The following is a 15000-nucleotide window of genomic DNA, read 5'->3' on the forward strand; positions in this document are numbered from 1 at the left end:
GTGTGTGTGTGTGTGTGTGTGTGTGTGTGTGTGTGTGTGTGTGAGAGTGAGTGTGACCAAACACTTAAAAAACACACTGAAAGACGGGCTGCTCTCTCACTTGACTCCACAACACTATTAACACTGCACCCCACCAGCATCGCACGGTGATGATCCCATCTCGTCCTGCTCTGCATGATATGATGACAGAATCCCATTCGGAGCAATGGGGCCACGTGGGCCTGGAGAGACGGAGACGAATGGCCAGCCTGAGGCACAGACGCAGAGAGCGGAGAGCGGAGAGCGCAGAGCGGAAAGCTGAGCGGGCGGCGGGGATGTGTCCAGGCTGGTCGGACAATGCTGAGTCCTCCTGCGTAAACCCAGCTGAATACAACAGAATGAGTGTGCAACCCCCCCCGAGGCTAACTTTAATAGCCTGCCCAAGCATACCAGAGACCTCTGAACCCTACAAACCGCTTGAGCAAACACACATGCGCGCACACACACACACAGCATATATGCACACACAAGCACACAAGCACACACACACACACACACACACACACACACACACACACACACACACACAGTCTATAGGCTTGAAATACGAGTTCAGTCTACTTACCTCTTCCTGGCTGTGCCTTAAAATTGGCGTTATCTCATTCCAAAGTCAGGCCCTGAGTGAGTGCATTTGGCTGTCTAGACGGAGCCGGTGCTTGTGAATCATGAGTCAGCTTGGCACACGATGAGCCACTGCAGGCTCCAATCAATCATGGCCAGGTAACAAACGGACTTTTAATCAGCAGAGCCACACACACACACACAAACACACACACACACACACACACCACCACACTGTCTTTCCAACACTAATTTTTGTGAGAACGCGTTCTTTTTTTTTTTCCACTTCCCCCTTTATTCTTTGTTTTGGTCACCAGCGAGGAAGAAAAGAGGCAGGGGGAAAAAATGGAATAATTTATTACAGCACCTGCTATTGGGCAGCCTCAAGGAAAACATTCATTAAATTATATATGACTTTCGAGTGCCTCCAGTAGGAGAAGCCGGGAATTCCCATCGGAACGCCGGCACTGCTGCTCGGAGCTCCTCGCAGGGAAACAAGAGGAGGAAGGAATGCCTGAGCCCTCATTCTGTCATCTGCTCGGTGAGCGAGGCGAGTGAGCCCGTGCCGGGGCAACACACACACACACCCACACACACACACACACACACACACACACACACACACACACACACACCTGTGAAAATGATCAGTCTCGACTTGCTGACATCACCGCCGGCCACTGAGTGATTACGAAAAGCCCACCGACCGCGTGAGGTGGGTTGGGGTGGTGTGAGGTGGGTTGGGCTGGGGTGAGGTGGGTTGGGCTGGGGTGGAGGCAAACTACTCTGAGGTGTCCTGGTCTCTGTTCTTCCCTGTTTGTGCCTTGGCTTGAATAAAATGAGCATTGTTCCTCCTGTGGGTTCCACCCGCATGACCATTAGCTTGTTCCCCTCTGTTAAATCTGTTCCAGGAGTCGGGAGGTGTGTGTGTGTGTGTGTTTGGGGGGTGGGGGTGTGTGGGTGGGTTGGGGGGGGGTGGGGGTTTAGGACAGTGGGTGGCCAAGAAGGGTCTGTGTTTTATGCTAATGTACTTAATACATGGCCATGCCTCAACATGCTAATTTATTCATGAGCAGTCTTATTTCATTAAGCCTATACTGTATCTTATGCATTTTACACAAACCCAAACTGTCTTTCTCTTTTCCTCTGCAAACCATCTGCAAACTCCTCTCTCACCTCATTATGAAAGAAAATCTACACAATGAAGAACACAGTGAAATAAGAAAGCAAGTGTTATGCTCATTTTCACTGAACAACAGCAAAACAATATCCACGTCTATGCTCGGACCCTGCAAACAAACTCCCAGCTTGCACCAGGGCTGCTCAATAATAGATAATACCACCCCTAACTGGGATTAGGGCAAAGCAGCTGTGCGCACTGCGCTGAAGAGAAAGTGCCTCCTTGTGTGCGCCACTTATGTGTTCACAGCTGTAGCGGCGCACGCCACAGCACCGGGCAATAAGCTGGAACAGCACACAGTACAGCACCGGGCAATAAGCTGGAACAGCACACAGCACAGCACCGGGCAATAAGCTGGAACAGCACACAGTACAGCACCAGGCAATAAGCTGGAACAGCACACAGTAGAGCACCGGGCAATAAGCTGGAACAGCACACAGTACAGCACCGGGCAATAAGCTGGAACAGCACACAGTAGAGCACCGGGCAATAAGCTGGAACAGCACACAGTACAGCACCGGGCAATAAGCTGGAACAGCACACAGTAGAGCACCGGGCAATAAGCTGGAACAGCACACAGTACAGCATGGGTTCTGTGCACTAGCTTATTTGAAGTCGGCAAACCAGTTTCCTGTTTGTTTCACATGGTTGTCAACAAGCACCTGGATATATGTTTTAGTTGTACCAAAACGTAAGAAATGCAATGTACGCGTCTTTGTCTTAATGTCCATGGGCGGCATTAAAGAGCACTGCTGTGTGCCACTCACACTCAGCTTCAAGTGGTTATAAAAGCGATTTTAGCTTCCGGCTTTTTCCTAAAAACGCCAGTCTACAAAATAAGGAGGGAAGGATTTTCGGTGAGCACACGTTTTGGTAGGCCACAACCGAAGCACTACTCTTCAGGTGCTTGTTGACAGCGATATCAGCGAACAGAAAACTGGTTTGCCGACTTCAAGTAAGCTAGTGCACAGAGCCCATACGACGGGTCTCAGCGGTTGAGAGGCAGCTACCCCCCCCCCCCTCCCCCCCAGGGGTCCCACTACTGCTGAGGCTCTCACAGGGTTGCACAGAGAGAGAGAGAGACTCACTCACAGAGCTGCTTCCTCCGAAAAGACAAAGAACAAAAACACAAGCAGGGGAAGAAAGAGAGGAGGAAAGAAGGGAAGACAATGAGCAAAGCCATCCATTAGACATCGCCTGTGGCACGGGGAGAGAGAGAGAGTGTGTGTGTGTGTGTGTGTGTGTAAAAGAGAAAGAGAGAGATAGAGATAGAGAGAGGGAGACAAGAGTGTGTGTATCAGTGTTTCCCTCTAAGTCCGTGCATGTGCATGTGTGTGTGTGTGTGTGTGTGTGTGTGTGTGTGTGTGTGTGTTCGTAAAGGAGAGAGAGAGAGAGAGAGAGAGAGAGAGTGATAGAGAGTGTGTGTATCAGTGTTTCCCTCTAAGTCAGTGTGTGCATGTGTGTTTGTGTGTATGTGTGTGTGTGTGTATGTGTGTGTATGTGTGTATGTGTGTGTGTGTGTGTGTGTGTGTGTGTGTGTGTGTGTGTGTGTGTGTGTGTGTATATATGTGCCTGCTCTGCGCCAGCGCCACTAAGGAAACTCTGGTAATCTGTCCTCCAAAGGACACATCCTGTTTATCACAATGCTTTTCCAAACTAAGCGGCTGGTAATCAGTCTGTTAGTGTTGGTGTCTAGTGTTGGTGCTTTGCTGTAGAAGAGCTCCAGAGTGGCCCCACTTGACCCTGAGAGGAGCCCAGAGATGTGATGCTGGCGGCGGGGAACCTACCTGTCTGTGTCAGCCTGGCTCGCTCCGCTACGGTGCACGTTCTCCCGGACCACAGCCATGCCTCCCTCCGGCAGCCGGTTCAACCGCCGTGTGTACATGCCTAGCCCGCCGTCCGTCATGTAGCTGAGGAGGTGCACACACACACACACACACACACACACACACACACACACACACACGCACCAATATAAATGGTTTCTGTTATCACAGAGTACTCATATAAATCCAACATATGATCATTAAAATTCTATTAGGTGCTTGTAAAAACATGGTTTCTTCATCTCTTATCTCTAAAGGATAATAAAATCCCTCTTGTGCAATCCAGCTGGGCTAGTTAGTTCCATTATTGAGATGATTCAACAGCAACCTTCAGATATACTACCAATGACATGCAATACAGAGAAAATTGATTTGAATAATTAAACTAACGGTGAATTAACGAGGACTTGATCCTCGCACTGTTTTGTCCTGTGCTTCTCCTCATGACAAAGGGCCATGCTGATTCTACTGTATACACAGGGCGTTTGAGAGAACCAACCGTTGCCAGAGCGCAAACACTCTCATTTGCAATCAGTCAACACCAGCCACTTCCAAATATTTACCCATTTTAAACTGACTATTTGGGACATCAATTGTCATGCCTGTTTGCCGGCATTGGTGAAGATTAGTCTAATGCTTTAACAGATAAGGGAGGACTTGAGTAGTCTTGTTCAATACACACACACACACACTCAGAGGTGCTCTGTCCAGTGAGAATGAGAGCAGGAAACCCCTGCATTGCTATTCTATATACTGTATAAGCACAGACTTAGAGCATTTCCACACTATAGAAGAGAATCCTCCTTCATGTAAACTACCAGTCCGGTACGTGACAATGGATATAATTCTGCAAAAACACCCACGTTGGTTGATCAAACAAAATTAAGTCATTTGTCGATTTGGGACATGCCACACGAGACACACTTCACACAAGCATGTCTCTTAAAGGCAAGGAAATCAGACAGTGGTCAAACACTGTTAACACTGATTAACTTTTCTATTGTTCATGTCCGTTTACTTTAATAAGATATCCCACAGACCTCAGAAGTGAAAAGAAAATGCACTTGCTGTTTATGTACTTTAGAGGAATGCAGCAGTGAAATGGAGTGAGGGCACAAAATAATAAATAGAAATAGTCTTTTTCATCATGTTTCAAAGAGCAAGTTTGACACAAGAGGATGATTAATGTTGGTAATTCAAAAGCCTTAACACCCAAATACATTCACATGACCAAATAACTTCCACATACCTCTCTGTGCTGAACATTGGGGCAGTGCCAACACAGTTCAACACACCAAACTTCAATCCCTCAGTGAAATTATGCGAAGCTCAGAAATCCTTGGCTGTGTCCAGCAACCACAGCACCATACACTTCCAGAAGTCCTCATCCACTCCGAGCACAAAGCCCACGCCTGTGTTTAACTCAGTCTGCGTGTGAGAAGCGCTCATTTGTGTGGGGATGGCTGGGTGCGTGTGTGTAAACAGCACACAAACATACACACACACACACACAAACACACAGACACACACACAGAGGCAAGTGTCTGAGGAGCCAGTGAGACTCTGCCATGCCTCTTAGTGGGGGGGTTGAGTCTGGAGATGAACTAGTGGGCCGGATCTTTTTTTCTCTCCCCCCCTCTCCTCAGGGAAGTGATGGAGACACCATTCAGCCCACAAAGAGAATGAATGTCTGAGTGTGTGTGTGTGTGTGTGTGTGTGTGTGTGTGTGTGTGTGTGTGTGTGTGTGTGTGTGTGAGAGAGAGAGAGAGAGAGAGAAAGAGAGAAAGAGCAGGGAGGACAGCTTCAAGGCCTTCGGCAGGGACACACGCAGCCCGGGGCTGGGGAGGGAAGACCGGAGTGAAGGTTGGGAGGGGGAGGAGTACAGGAGTGTTTGTGTGTGTTCATGTGTGTGTGTGTGTGTGTGTGTGTGTGTGTGTGTGTGTGTGTGTGGGGGGGGGGGGGGGGTGGTAATAGTCTGAGGACTATAAGCTCTGCTATGGGATGGCTGGAGGGGTGGTGAGAAAGGGGGGAGAAGTACAGGAGTGTTTGTGTGTGTTCATGTGTGTGTGTGTGTGTGTGTGTGTGTGTGTGTGTGTGTGTGTGGGGGGGGGGGGGGTGGTAATAGTCTGAGGACTATAAGCTCTGCTATGGGATGGCTGGAGGGGTGGTGAGAAAGGGGGGAGGGGAAAGAGAGTGTTTGTGAAGATATTCAAAGGCTCTCAAATGACAAGCAATTTCCTCAGTGGATAAAGCACCCTGTGGGCCAATTAAGTCTCAATTGACGCTAAATGACCTCAATCAACTGGTTCTCTCTCTAAAATAATCACATTCTATTTTTGCCTGTGTCATTTTTCATAACTGCTCAAGAATACATACCTGGCACCTCATTCATAACAATTCAACACAACACACAGCCCACGTGATTGGCTATATAGCCATACATTCCAACACATGTGCAGTGCACCCACACACATGCTCGCCTCATTTCCTGCAAAGACCAGCATGAGACTGGGTCATCGCTCATGTGGGCAGGTGTGGACGGTGAGTCGGCGGTTAACCAGCAGTTTGGTTGCTATGTAACCAGCCACGCAGGTTAACTCGGCGGGGGAGGAGGAGGGCGGGGGAGGGGTGAAAGGTGAAAGGTTAAAGGTTAGAGGTGTGTGCACTGCAGGAGTGGAGGGAGCAGCAACACCCAGGTGACAAGCACCAGCAAAAGCAAATTATGATTTATGATTAACTGACATTCGTTTCTTGTTTGCAAAGCCAGCACAAAAGGCTGGAGGGCACTGGCTTAGGTGATATTGACAACTGACAAAGGTTAAGCAGCTTCTTCTCTCAACCAATGCCCTGAAAGAGCATATATCCCTTTATGGAGTTCTCCGTTTTCAGTTGTGTTGTGTTAGTTCAGTTCAGTTCTGTTGCTTTCACTTTGACATTTCCTGTAATTAAAATGCACAGTATTGATTTGACTTCGTAAGTGGTGGTCTGACTCATTCAATACAACAGACTACTGAACATTGAATTAACCCTGTGTATGAAATGTGCTATACAAATAAACTTGCTTTGCCAAGAGGAATAGATGTAGAGGTGAAACCCCCAGCCTCCTGCAAGTGGGATGGCCATTACCACAAGGTACTGAACAACATGGGCCGCTGGGTATTAACCCAATGGATGACCAAGCAAGTTGGATGTAGGCTGTGTATGTTTGCTCTGTGTACGTTTGCTCTGGCCTTACAAACGCCTTTGCTGCTGTTTCTTTACCTTCGGTTCAAAAGTGCAATTGCTGTGATCACATTAGTTTTGCTTTTCAAGCTTCTTGTGTGGGTTCAAAGTGACAGAATCGCCTTTGTTATTTGATTGCCATGCGTACAAGTGAATAGTCATAATGATGTTGCCTGTTTAGACATGACTGGAAGGAAAACAGGAGAAAAGGAAAAACAACAAACAGCTCTCTCTCTCTCTCTCTCTCTCTCTTTCTCTGTCTCTTTCTCTCTCTCTCGCTGCGAGGACTGCCCACAGACATACTGCAGCCTGTCCAAAAGAGGCGGCTCGCGCTGCGCCACGACGACTTACTGATTACTCTGATTGTCTCTTCATACAATTTTGTGTTTGAACCTGACTGACTGAAAAAAAACAACAACAACCCAAAAAGCTTCTGTGGTCATGGTTCTGGGGAACAACAAAGCGAGAGATACAAGACAGATTGGTAACGTTCATGGCACAAGAACAGAGCATGAGAAGCACATTATCCAGCAAGAGAGAGAGAGACACAAGAGACACAAGCGACAAAACCAGAGATGGATAGCAAACCGAGAAACGAAACAAACGCAAGGCCTTTCTCATAGGATCGAGAGGCCAGGCCATCTCCTCAGGGACAGCCATAAAAATAGGGCTCACTTTAATATGCGCTTGCTTTAAGCCCTGCACGTCTCTCCTCCGCCCCAAAAACGCATCCCGTGCCTGAGACCCGAGCAGGAATATTTCCCATGACCCTTCGACTCTACAGCGCTCTCCAACCGCACGCAAAGTACATACACCCAAACCACCACTCGCCAGTCAAACTGGCATGAATACCTCTATGGTATTCTCCCTACAGGCTCATTTTTCCTTTGAGATACAAAAAAACAAAGCAAAGCACTCAGAGGCTTCGAACTCCATCTATCTGTTCAACGTCAGCACCCGAATTAGAAAACAAACCAAAAAAATGTCTGAACACAAAAATGAAATGTAGAGCAGGGCATACTGTTTGATTCATGTGGAGGCCTAGCAGGGTCCCCTTGGTGGTGTTCCCATGACAGCTGGTCCAGTCTCAGTCAGGAGGCTCTGACCCTGTGTGCTGGTCAGACCCACCACTCACGGGACTTAAATGGATGTCAACACAGCCAACGACCACAAGGTCATGCAGGACACAAGGCATTGTTTTTCTTCTTCTTCCTCGTTTTCTTTTTTTCGTGCCGTGGCCACCACAAACCGTCCAAGCCATGAGCGGAGGAGGAACCAGCTGGCACAGCTGCTCACACACCGGCACGGCTGGACCTGGCCCTGATCTGGCCCTGATCTGGCGCCGGCCTGGGCCAGATGCACTTCCTCAAGGAGTATGCGTCTCTCCCCTGAGGGGAGGGAGGATGGAGGGGGTTGCTGTCCTATGCTGTGCTGTGCTGTGCTGTGCTGTGCTGTGCTGTGCTATGCTATGCTGTGCTATGCTATGCTGTGCTTTGTTGGCTGGGCTCCCAGCCCTGAGAGACGCGCTGAGAGGAACGCTCGGCTCGACAAACAGGGCCGTTACGGGCCGGCGTGATTATAGGGCTCGAGGCCTGCGGCTGGCCGCTCATGGCACAGACTGGGGATTCTCCACAGGGGCGTGTGGAGCTGCAGCTCTGATTAGAGGCACGCCACAGCAGGGGTCAAAGACACGCTGCGAACCACTCCGCCTGGAGCAGGTACGCGGTCCGGAGACATGTTTTTATTCCGCTATAAAAACACTGGTGATATGTTCTGTTATTTAAACCATAATAAAATGCTATTCAGAGCACTTCTTGAAAATATGTATTTCAGCGGTCAACTCTACTGTGGTGACACCAGTAGAGCCAAACTAGCATGCCAGTGAGGAAACACTGCCACCTAGAGGCATTTCAAAAACAATGCTGAAGAAAAATCTCCTTTAATCAGTCTAAATATCCAAGTAAAGGGAATTATCTCAAACTATAAAATCAAGCTGGGTTTTTTGTTGTCAAAACCTATATATCACAGATGATGAGAAGCAAAAAAAAAATCCTTCCACTTGAGCATAATTTGAGAGAAGGGTGAAGACAACCCGTAATTATTGTTAGTGCTCTCACTTTCTCAATCATCTCCGCAATTATACATCCAGCTGGAATACAAGACCAACTCAAAGCCTCTCAATGGCAACTCCAGGAAACTCAAAGCCTTCCCCAGACTTCACTGGACCCAGTGTAGCCGTTAGTAATTACACAGTCTGCTAGCGATCTGTAGGTGCTGTTTAGGGCCCAGGCAGAGTGTGTGAGGGAGCGCTTTCTCACCCGCTGGTGCTGATGGTGTCGATCCGGCTCACAGGTTTGCTCAGGATGTCACCGTCACTCATGTAGCCGGCTGTCTCCACGGCGAAGGCGTCCAGCTCCTCCTCGGCCATGTCCGGCAGGTGCGGGTTGCCGCCGGCGATGGTGGTGCTGGTCTGTCGGTGGTGGAGCTGATAGCGGCCACTGTTTCCGCCGCCGCTAAATCGAGTGGCGTTGCCGCCGGTACGCGGGCCGATGGAGGGGGCGTCGCCCGCTTGCAGCCGGGGACTGGACGAGCCCTGTCGCCATGGCAGCGCGGAGGCAGGCCGGCTGCCCAGCACGCCACCTCGCCCGCTGACCTCTGTGGTCACGCTGCTGTCAAAGGTCGTCTCCAGGGTGCTGGGGCAGAGAGGGGTGTGAGTCTCAACAGCGACAGTGCAAACACAGAGCTCATATGGAGAGGGGGGCTTTCCCTCTGAAGTACCCTGAGAAGGGCCCATGCTGGATTGAACCTGTCAATCACTTGCTATGGTGCCTTAGGTGGTCATGGCTCAAAAGGCCTTCAAAAATCAGCCAGAGAGAACATACACAGACAAGCAAACACACACACAGTCACACAGTCACACCCCAATACATAGATATACCATGTGTATATCTCTATTTTTGTGTGTGTTGTTTAAATTCAATACATTGTCTCCAGTAGACATTGTAAATAAATGGGCCAGGCAAATGCTTCTTATTGACCTCAGTAGAAATGAAATGATCTTTTAATGAGGCTGTTGAAAACGTGTGTTGGGGGAGGGTTAGGATAAGCGCTTGGACTAGGCCCCCCCTCTGAGACAATTTCACGGCCAGCGTTTCAAGGCTAACCCATCAAACTCATCCCGTCAAAGACAAAACCCGCTGACCAGCCCCCTCGCCCCCCCCCAGGGCGTCTGCCTGCCAATCACCCAAACAACCTGTGAAGCCCCCATCCTGAGTTTCTCATGTTCCCAAAGGCTCAAGTTCAAGCCGTGAATGAAATGTTTCACAGGCTAGAGAACAATGGGGGCACATTTTCCCAAAAAAGCCACTTGGCTATCGCAGCCGCCCCCATAATTAATGTCATGTTGTACTCCCGCCCCAGCGGTCATTTGAAGTGCCTTTGTGAGCTGCCATGTCAGCCACGCCAAGTTACAGTACTTTGGGTTGGGTTGGGGGGGGGGGAGGGGGGGATCAGAGAAAGCCCTCTCTGTCTGTGCCCTGTGAATGACTTGCATGAAGCTTTTAAGCTTTTGAAGGATTATAACAATAGAAAAAGAGTGACCTCACTAAGATGCCCCCCCCCCTCCACACACACAGAAAGTTACAGAAACACACACACATATAAATACACACACACACACACACACACACACACACACACACACACACACACACACAAGCCCTCACCTTCTCTTTGGAGCAATAAATACACTTCATCCTAACTACCCAACAGCTCCTGGCTTTTGGGTTTAGCGAACAGCTCTAGTTATTTATGAGCTTGTGAGAAAGCGCAAGAAAGCGCACACAATGAGAGACTAGCTATTTTGGTACAACTCCATGTACAAAGTCTACAAATACGCATAAACACACACACACACACACACACACACACACACACACACACATACAAACAAACCCACACACAGACAAACACGGCCATGCAAAACAATTGAGCGATCGAGGTGGACTGTACTACCTGTGACTGATCTGAGTTCCTCTGAGGCTGAACATGGTCTCTTCCAGGTTCTGCCGCAGATCAGCAATGTTCTTCACTGTCCGCAGGCGCCTGGCTTCAGGGTCCTCACCTGTGAGAAGACCAGAGAGAATGAAACACGGAGAGAGAGAGCGAGAGAGAGAGCGAGAGAGAGAGAGAGAGAGAGAGAGAGAGAGAGAGAGAAAGAGAGAGAGGGGGAGAGGAAAAGCTGAGCAAACTTCACCACAGAACAGCTGGAGCAATTCTGTAGGCATGTCGTGACACACAGACACTTCCAGACACTCCAAAAATGCGAGCTGTACTTCCCAGCGCTGATGAGAAACACTGTCACTCACCTCCAGACACACACATCCATCCGCCGAGAGAAGAGCAGAGGACACATTCCAGGAACAACAAAAACAAGTCCTTTGGTGCTGATGCAAATTCAAAACCGCAACCACACAACAAGGCAACACAGCCCCATCACCAGAGCACAATGTTTACATTTGTGTGTATGTGTGTGTGTGTGCGCATGGGTGTGTGTGATGCACTCGTGTATGTCACGGGGCAAGAAAATGAAGGTTGTCTTCTCTCTTCTTCTTGCTCAAACAAGGAAGCACAACGTTTGACCTTTCGCCATCACTCCCAACATCTATTTGTTTTCCTCTGGGAGAAAAGTCATCTACCCCCTCTCTTTGACCCCTCTCTCCCTCTCTCTTTCTCCCTCTCTCTCTCCCTCTCCCTCCCTTCCTCTCTCTCTCTCTCTCTCTTTCTCCCTCTCTCTCCCTTCCTCTCCCTCTCTCTCTCTCTCTCTCTCTCTATCTCCCCCTCTCTCCCAATGCGGACTCCTTCTCTGCACTCCTTCACTCACATGGACTGCTAAGGGTGAGAGGGGATTTGGCTGCTGGGATTAAAACACAGGCAGATCAGGAGGTGGTGCTGTGGGGCGGTTCAGAAGCCACCTCACACAGCCAGCCTGGGAAGGAGCAACACACATCCGCGGCATGAGAGTGGTGAAAGAGAGAGAGAGAGAGAGAGAGAGAGAGAGAGAGAGGGAGAGAGAGAGAGGGAGAGAGAGAGGGAGAGAGAGAGAGGGAGAGGGAGAGGGAGAGAGAGGGAGAGAGAGGGAGAGAGAGAGGAAGGGAGGGAGAGAGAGGGAGAGAGAGAGAGGGAAAGGGAGAGAGAGGTACCGGTAATTAAACAGAGATGGAGAATAGAGGAAAAAGAGAAGGAGTTAAAGAGTGAAAGAGTAAGAAGGACAGAACGAGAGGGGAGAGAAAGAGCCAGTGAAAAGAACAGAGAGAGAGAAGGAGAGTGAGACAGCAAGAGAGAGGAGAGAGTGAGACAGCAAGGGAGAGAGCCAGCTAGCACAGGCATTCCAACAGGCTGCAAGAGCACAAACAAGCCCATTCACAGCCCTAAACCTGCCCTTTACAGCGGTCCTAAATCCTTACAGTGGTTCACTGGCTCTCAGAAAAGGCCCCTTTTGATGTGTGAGCTGCTGACCTCGCCGCTTTCCTGGACTTTCAAAAATAAGCCGGCCAACGGCATGTTGGGGAGGATATAAACAAAACATAGCGCTAGCAACAATACAACCAGTTAAACATGCATTTATATAGCCTCACTCTCTCTCTTTCACACTCATACACACACACGCACACACACAGACGTGCTCCAACACACTCAAACACAGACACAAACACAGACACACACACACTTAAACACACACACACACACACACACACACACACACACACACTCATACACAGTCACACACAGTCACACACAGTCACACACACACACACACACACACACACACACAAACACACACACACACAAACACACACATACACACATACACACCAACACACACATTCAGACAGACACACATGCTTACACTCGTGCTTCTCGTGTATGTCCAGCATGGTGAAGAGGATCTCCTGGTTGACACTGGCGATGCCCTCCCATACGTGTGTCTGCCGCAGGCGCAGCTGGTACAGCTGTCTGGACACCTCCTGGCTGGTCGCCCGGTCCCAGTCCAGACGCCTGCCGCCGCGGCCCTGTTTCCTACCCCCACCCCCACCCCCGGCCTCCTCGCCCCTCCGCCTCTCCGTGCCCCTCAACCTCCTCTCGCCCTCGCTATCGCCCTCTGCAGGCGTGTCCGTCTCCATCGCCGCAGCAGACCCGTGGGACGCGTCCAAGTGACTTGGGGCTCTGGGCAGCATCGGGATGCAGCTGGACAATGTGTAAGGCAGGCCGAAGCAGCCCGGAGACCGGTTAGCGGCAGCAGTGGCGGCGGCGCCGCCGCTGTGCACGACGCTGGTCTGAGTCGCTCCTCCGGGGGAGCTCCTCTGCGGCGCACGAGCGTCCATGTGGGCCGAGTGACCGCTGGCCGGACTCCCCCTCTCGGTGTGCCCTCTGGCAGGATTCTCCTTCCTCTTCCTCCTGCGGGGCAGCATCTCATCTGACCTCTCCTCTCGCCTGACTGTCTCTGTCTGTGCGTCGCTCTCTCGCTCACTCACTTTCCCTCTCAGGAGCCACCAGTGCTGGCGCAGGGGCTCATGGCGGTGACATACTGCAACAGTTATTTCCCTCTGAAAAGGAGAATGCAGCGTGTCCGCGCAAAAAAAACTCTTCTGGAGGTTTCTCTCTCCATGGAAAAAGGAGGGTGTGTGTGTGTGTGTGTGTGTGTGTGTGTGTGTGTGTGTGTGTGTGTGTGTGTGTGTGTGTGTGTGAGAGAGAGCAAGAAAGTGGAAGGGGAGAAATATAACACACCTACCCCTGAGCTGTCTACTTCCCCTGTGGAGAGAGTTTTTCACTCTACACAGAGCTCTGACAGTCCAGAAAAAGGAAGCTGTCCAACCAAAACCAAACCAAACCCCCCCCCCCCCCCCCCACACACACACACACACACACACACATAAACACACACACACACACACATACGCGCGCACACGCACACACACACACACACAAACACACAGACACACATACACATAAACACACACACACACACACACACACACACACACACACACACACACACACACACACACTTGTGTGAGGATCCCCTGGCAACTCCCTGCCATCCATAGCCTTTAACATGTAGATGAGCCTATTCTTCTCCATTCAGCCACACTCTGCTCAGAATCGACTCTCTCTCTCTTTCTCTCTATTTCTCTCTCTCTCTCTTTCTCTCTATTTCTCTCTCTCTCTCTGCCTCTCTCTCTCTTTCTCTGTCTCTCTCTTTCTCTATTTCTCTCTCTCTCTCGGCCTCTCTCTCATTTTCTCTTTCTCTTTCTCTTTGTCTCTCTCTCTTCCATCCTTAGCTGTTCCTTAGCTGTCACATAATTCTACTCTGGGTAAAAACAACCTCCTCCCAAAGACTGATACCCACAACATTCCTCAAAAAGCTTTTTGAAAAACAGACACAGAATGCACAATGTAAACATACATTTTGTCAAGACGGGGACAACCCAAGGCGCTGTTACAAATGAACAACACCCATCTGACTGTGCTACAGTGAGGTCTTTACTGATGTGCCCGGCTCATACACACACACACTCTTTCTCTCTCTCTCTCACACACACACACACACATGTCTGCCTTTGCTACAGTGAGTTCTTTACTGATGTAAACAGTAGGACAAGCAATGGTAACTCATACGCGCGCACACACATGCACACACGCGCACACACACACACACACACATGCAACACACTCACAGACACATACGTCTGCCTTTGATACAGTGAATTCTCTACTGATGTGAACAGTAGGACAAGCAATGGTAACTCATACACACACACACACACAGTACACCCTGTGCTAAAGTGAGTTCTCTACTGATGTGCACGGTAGGACAAGCAGTGGTAAAGAGGACGCTGAGCAGGAGGCATTCTTCTTGCTCTTTAAGCACACAAAGTAGTGACCGGTGGTCACACAACCCAGCTCACTCACCCCATGTCAGATGTTTGTCTGCCACTACCTGATTCAAACTGCATCATGTATACATACATACATACACAGCATAAATCAAAGTACAGAAATGGATATATTCAGCCATCAATTCTGTCATTATTTTGTTGACTCCACAGTTTAGTGTGTAATGTGTTCATTCTTTTGAATAGCATATTCATTCTTTTCAATAGCTTCATATTA

The 15000-nt window shown here is 49.6% G+C and overlaps 1 protein-coding gene across 4 annotated transcripts in view; it reads right to left on the bottom strand.

Annotated features, from left to right (window-relative positions):
- nav2b (neuron navigator 2b) overlaps positions 1-15000 on the bottom strand; it is a 75714-nt gene that overhangs the window by 43222 nt on the left and 17492 nt on the right. For all 4 annotated transcript variants that reach the window (XM_076269397.1, XM_076269396.1, XM_076269399.1 and 1 more), the window contains 3 exons: positions 10843-10951; positions 9147-9521; positions 3568-3690 (listed from right to left, as the gene is read on the bottom strand). In XM_076269397.1, coding sequence (XP_076125512.1) covers positions 3568-3690; positions 9147-9521; positions 10843-10951 — 607 coding nt within the window. The remainder of the gene's footprint in view (positions 1-3567; positions 3691-9146; positions 9522-10842; positions 10952-15000) is intronic.

The sequence above is a fragment of the Alosa pseudoharengus genome, unplaced genomic scaffold, assembly GCF_046254945.1.
Source record: "Alosa pseudoharengus isolate Yale_2024_CS ecotype anadromous, Long Island Sound unplaced genomic scaffold, YU_APseudo_1.1 YU_APseudo_1.1_scf_10, whole genome shotgun sequence".
NCBI classification, from domain to species: Eukaryota; Metazoa; Chordata; class Actinopteri; order Clupeiformes; family Clupeidae; genus Alosa; species Alosa pseudoharengus.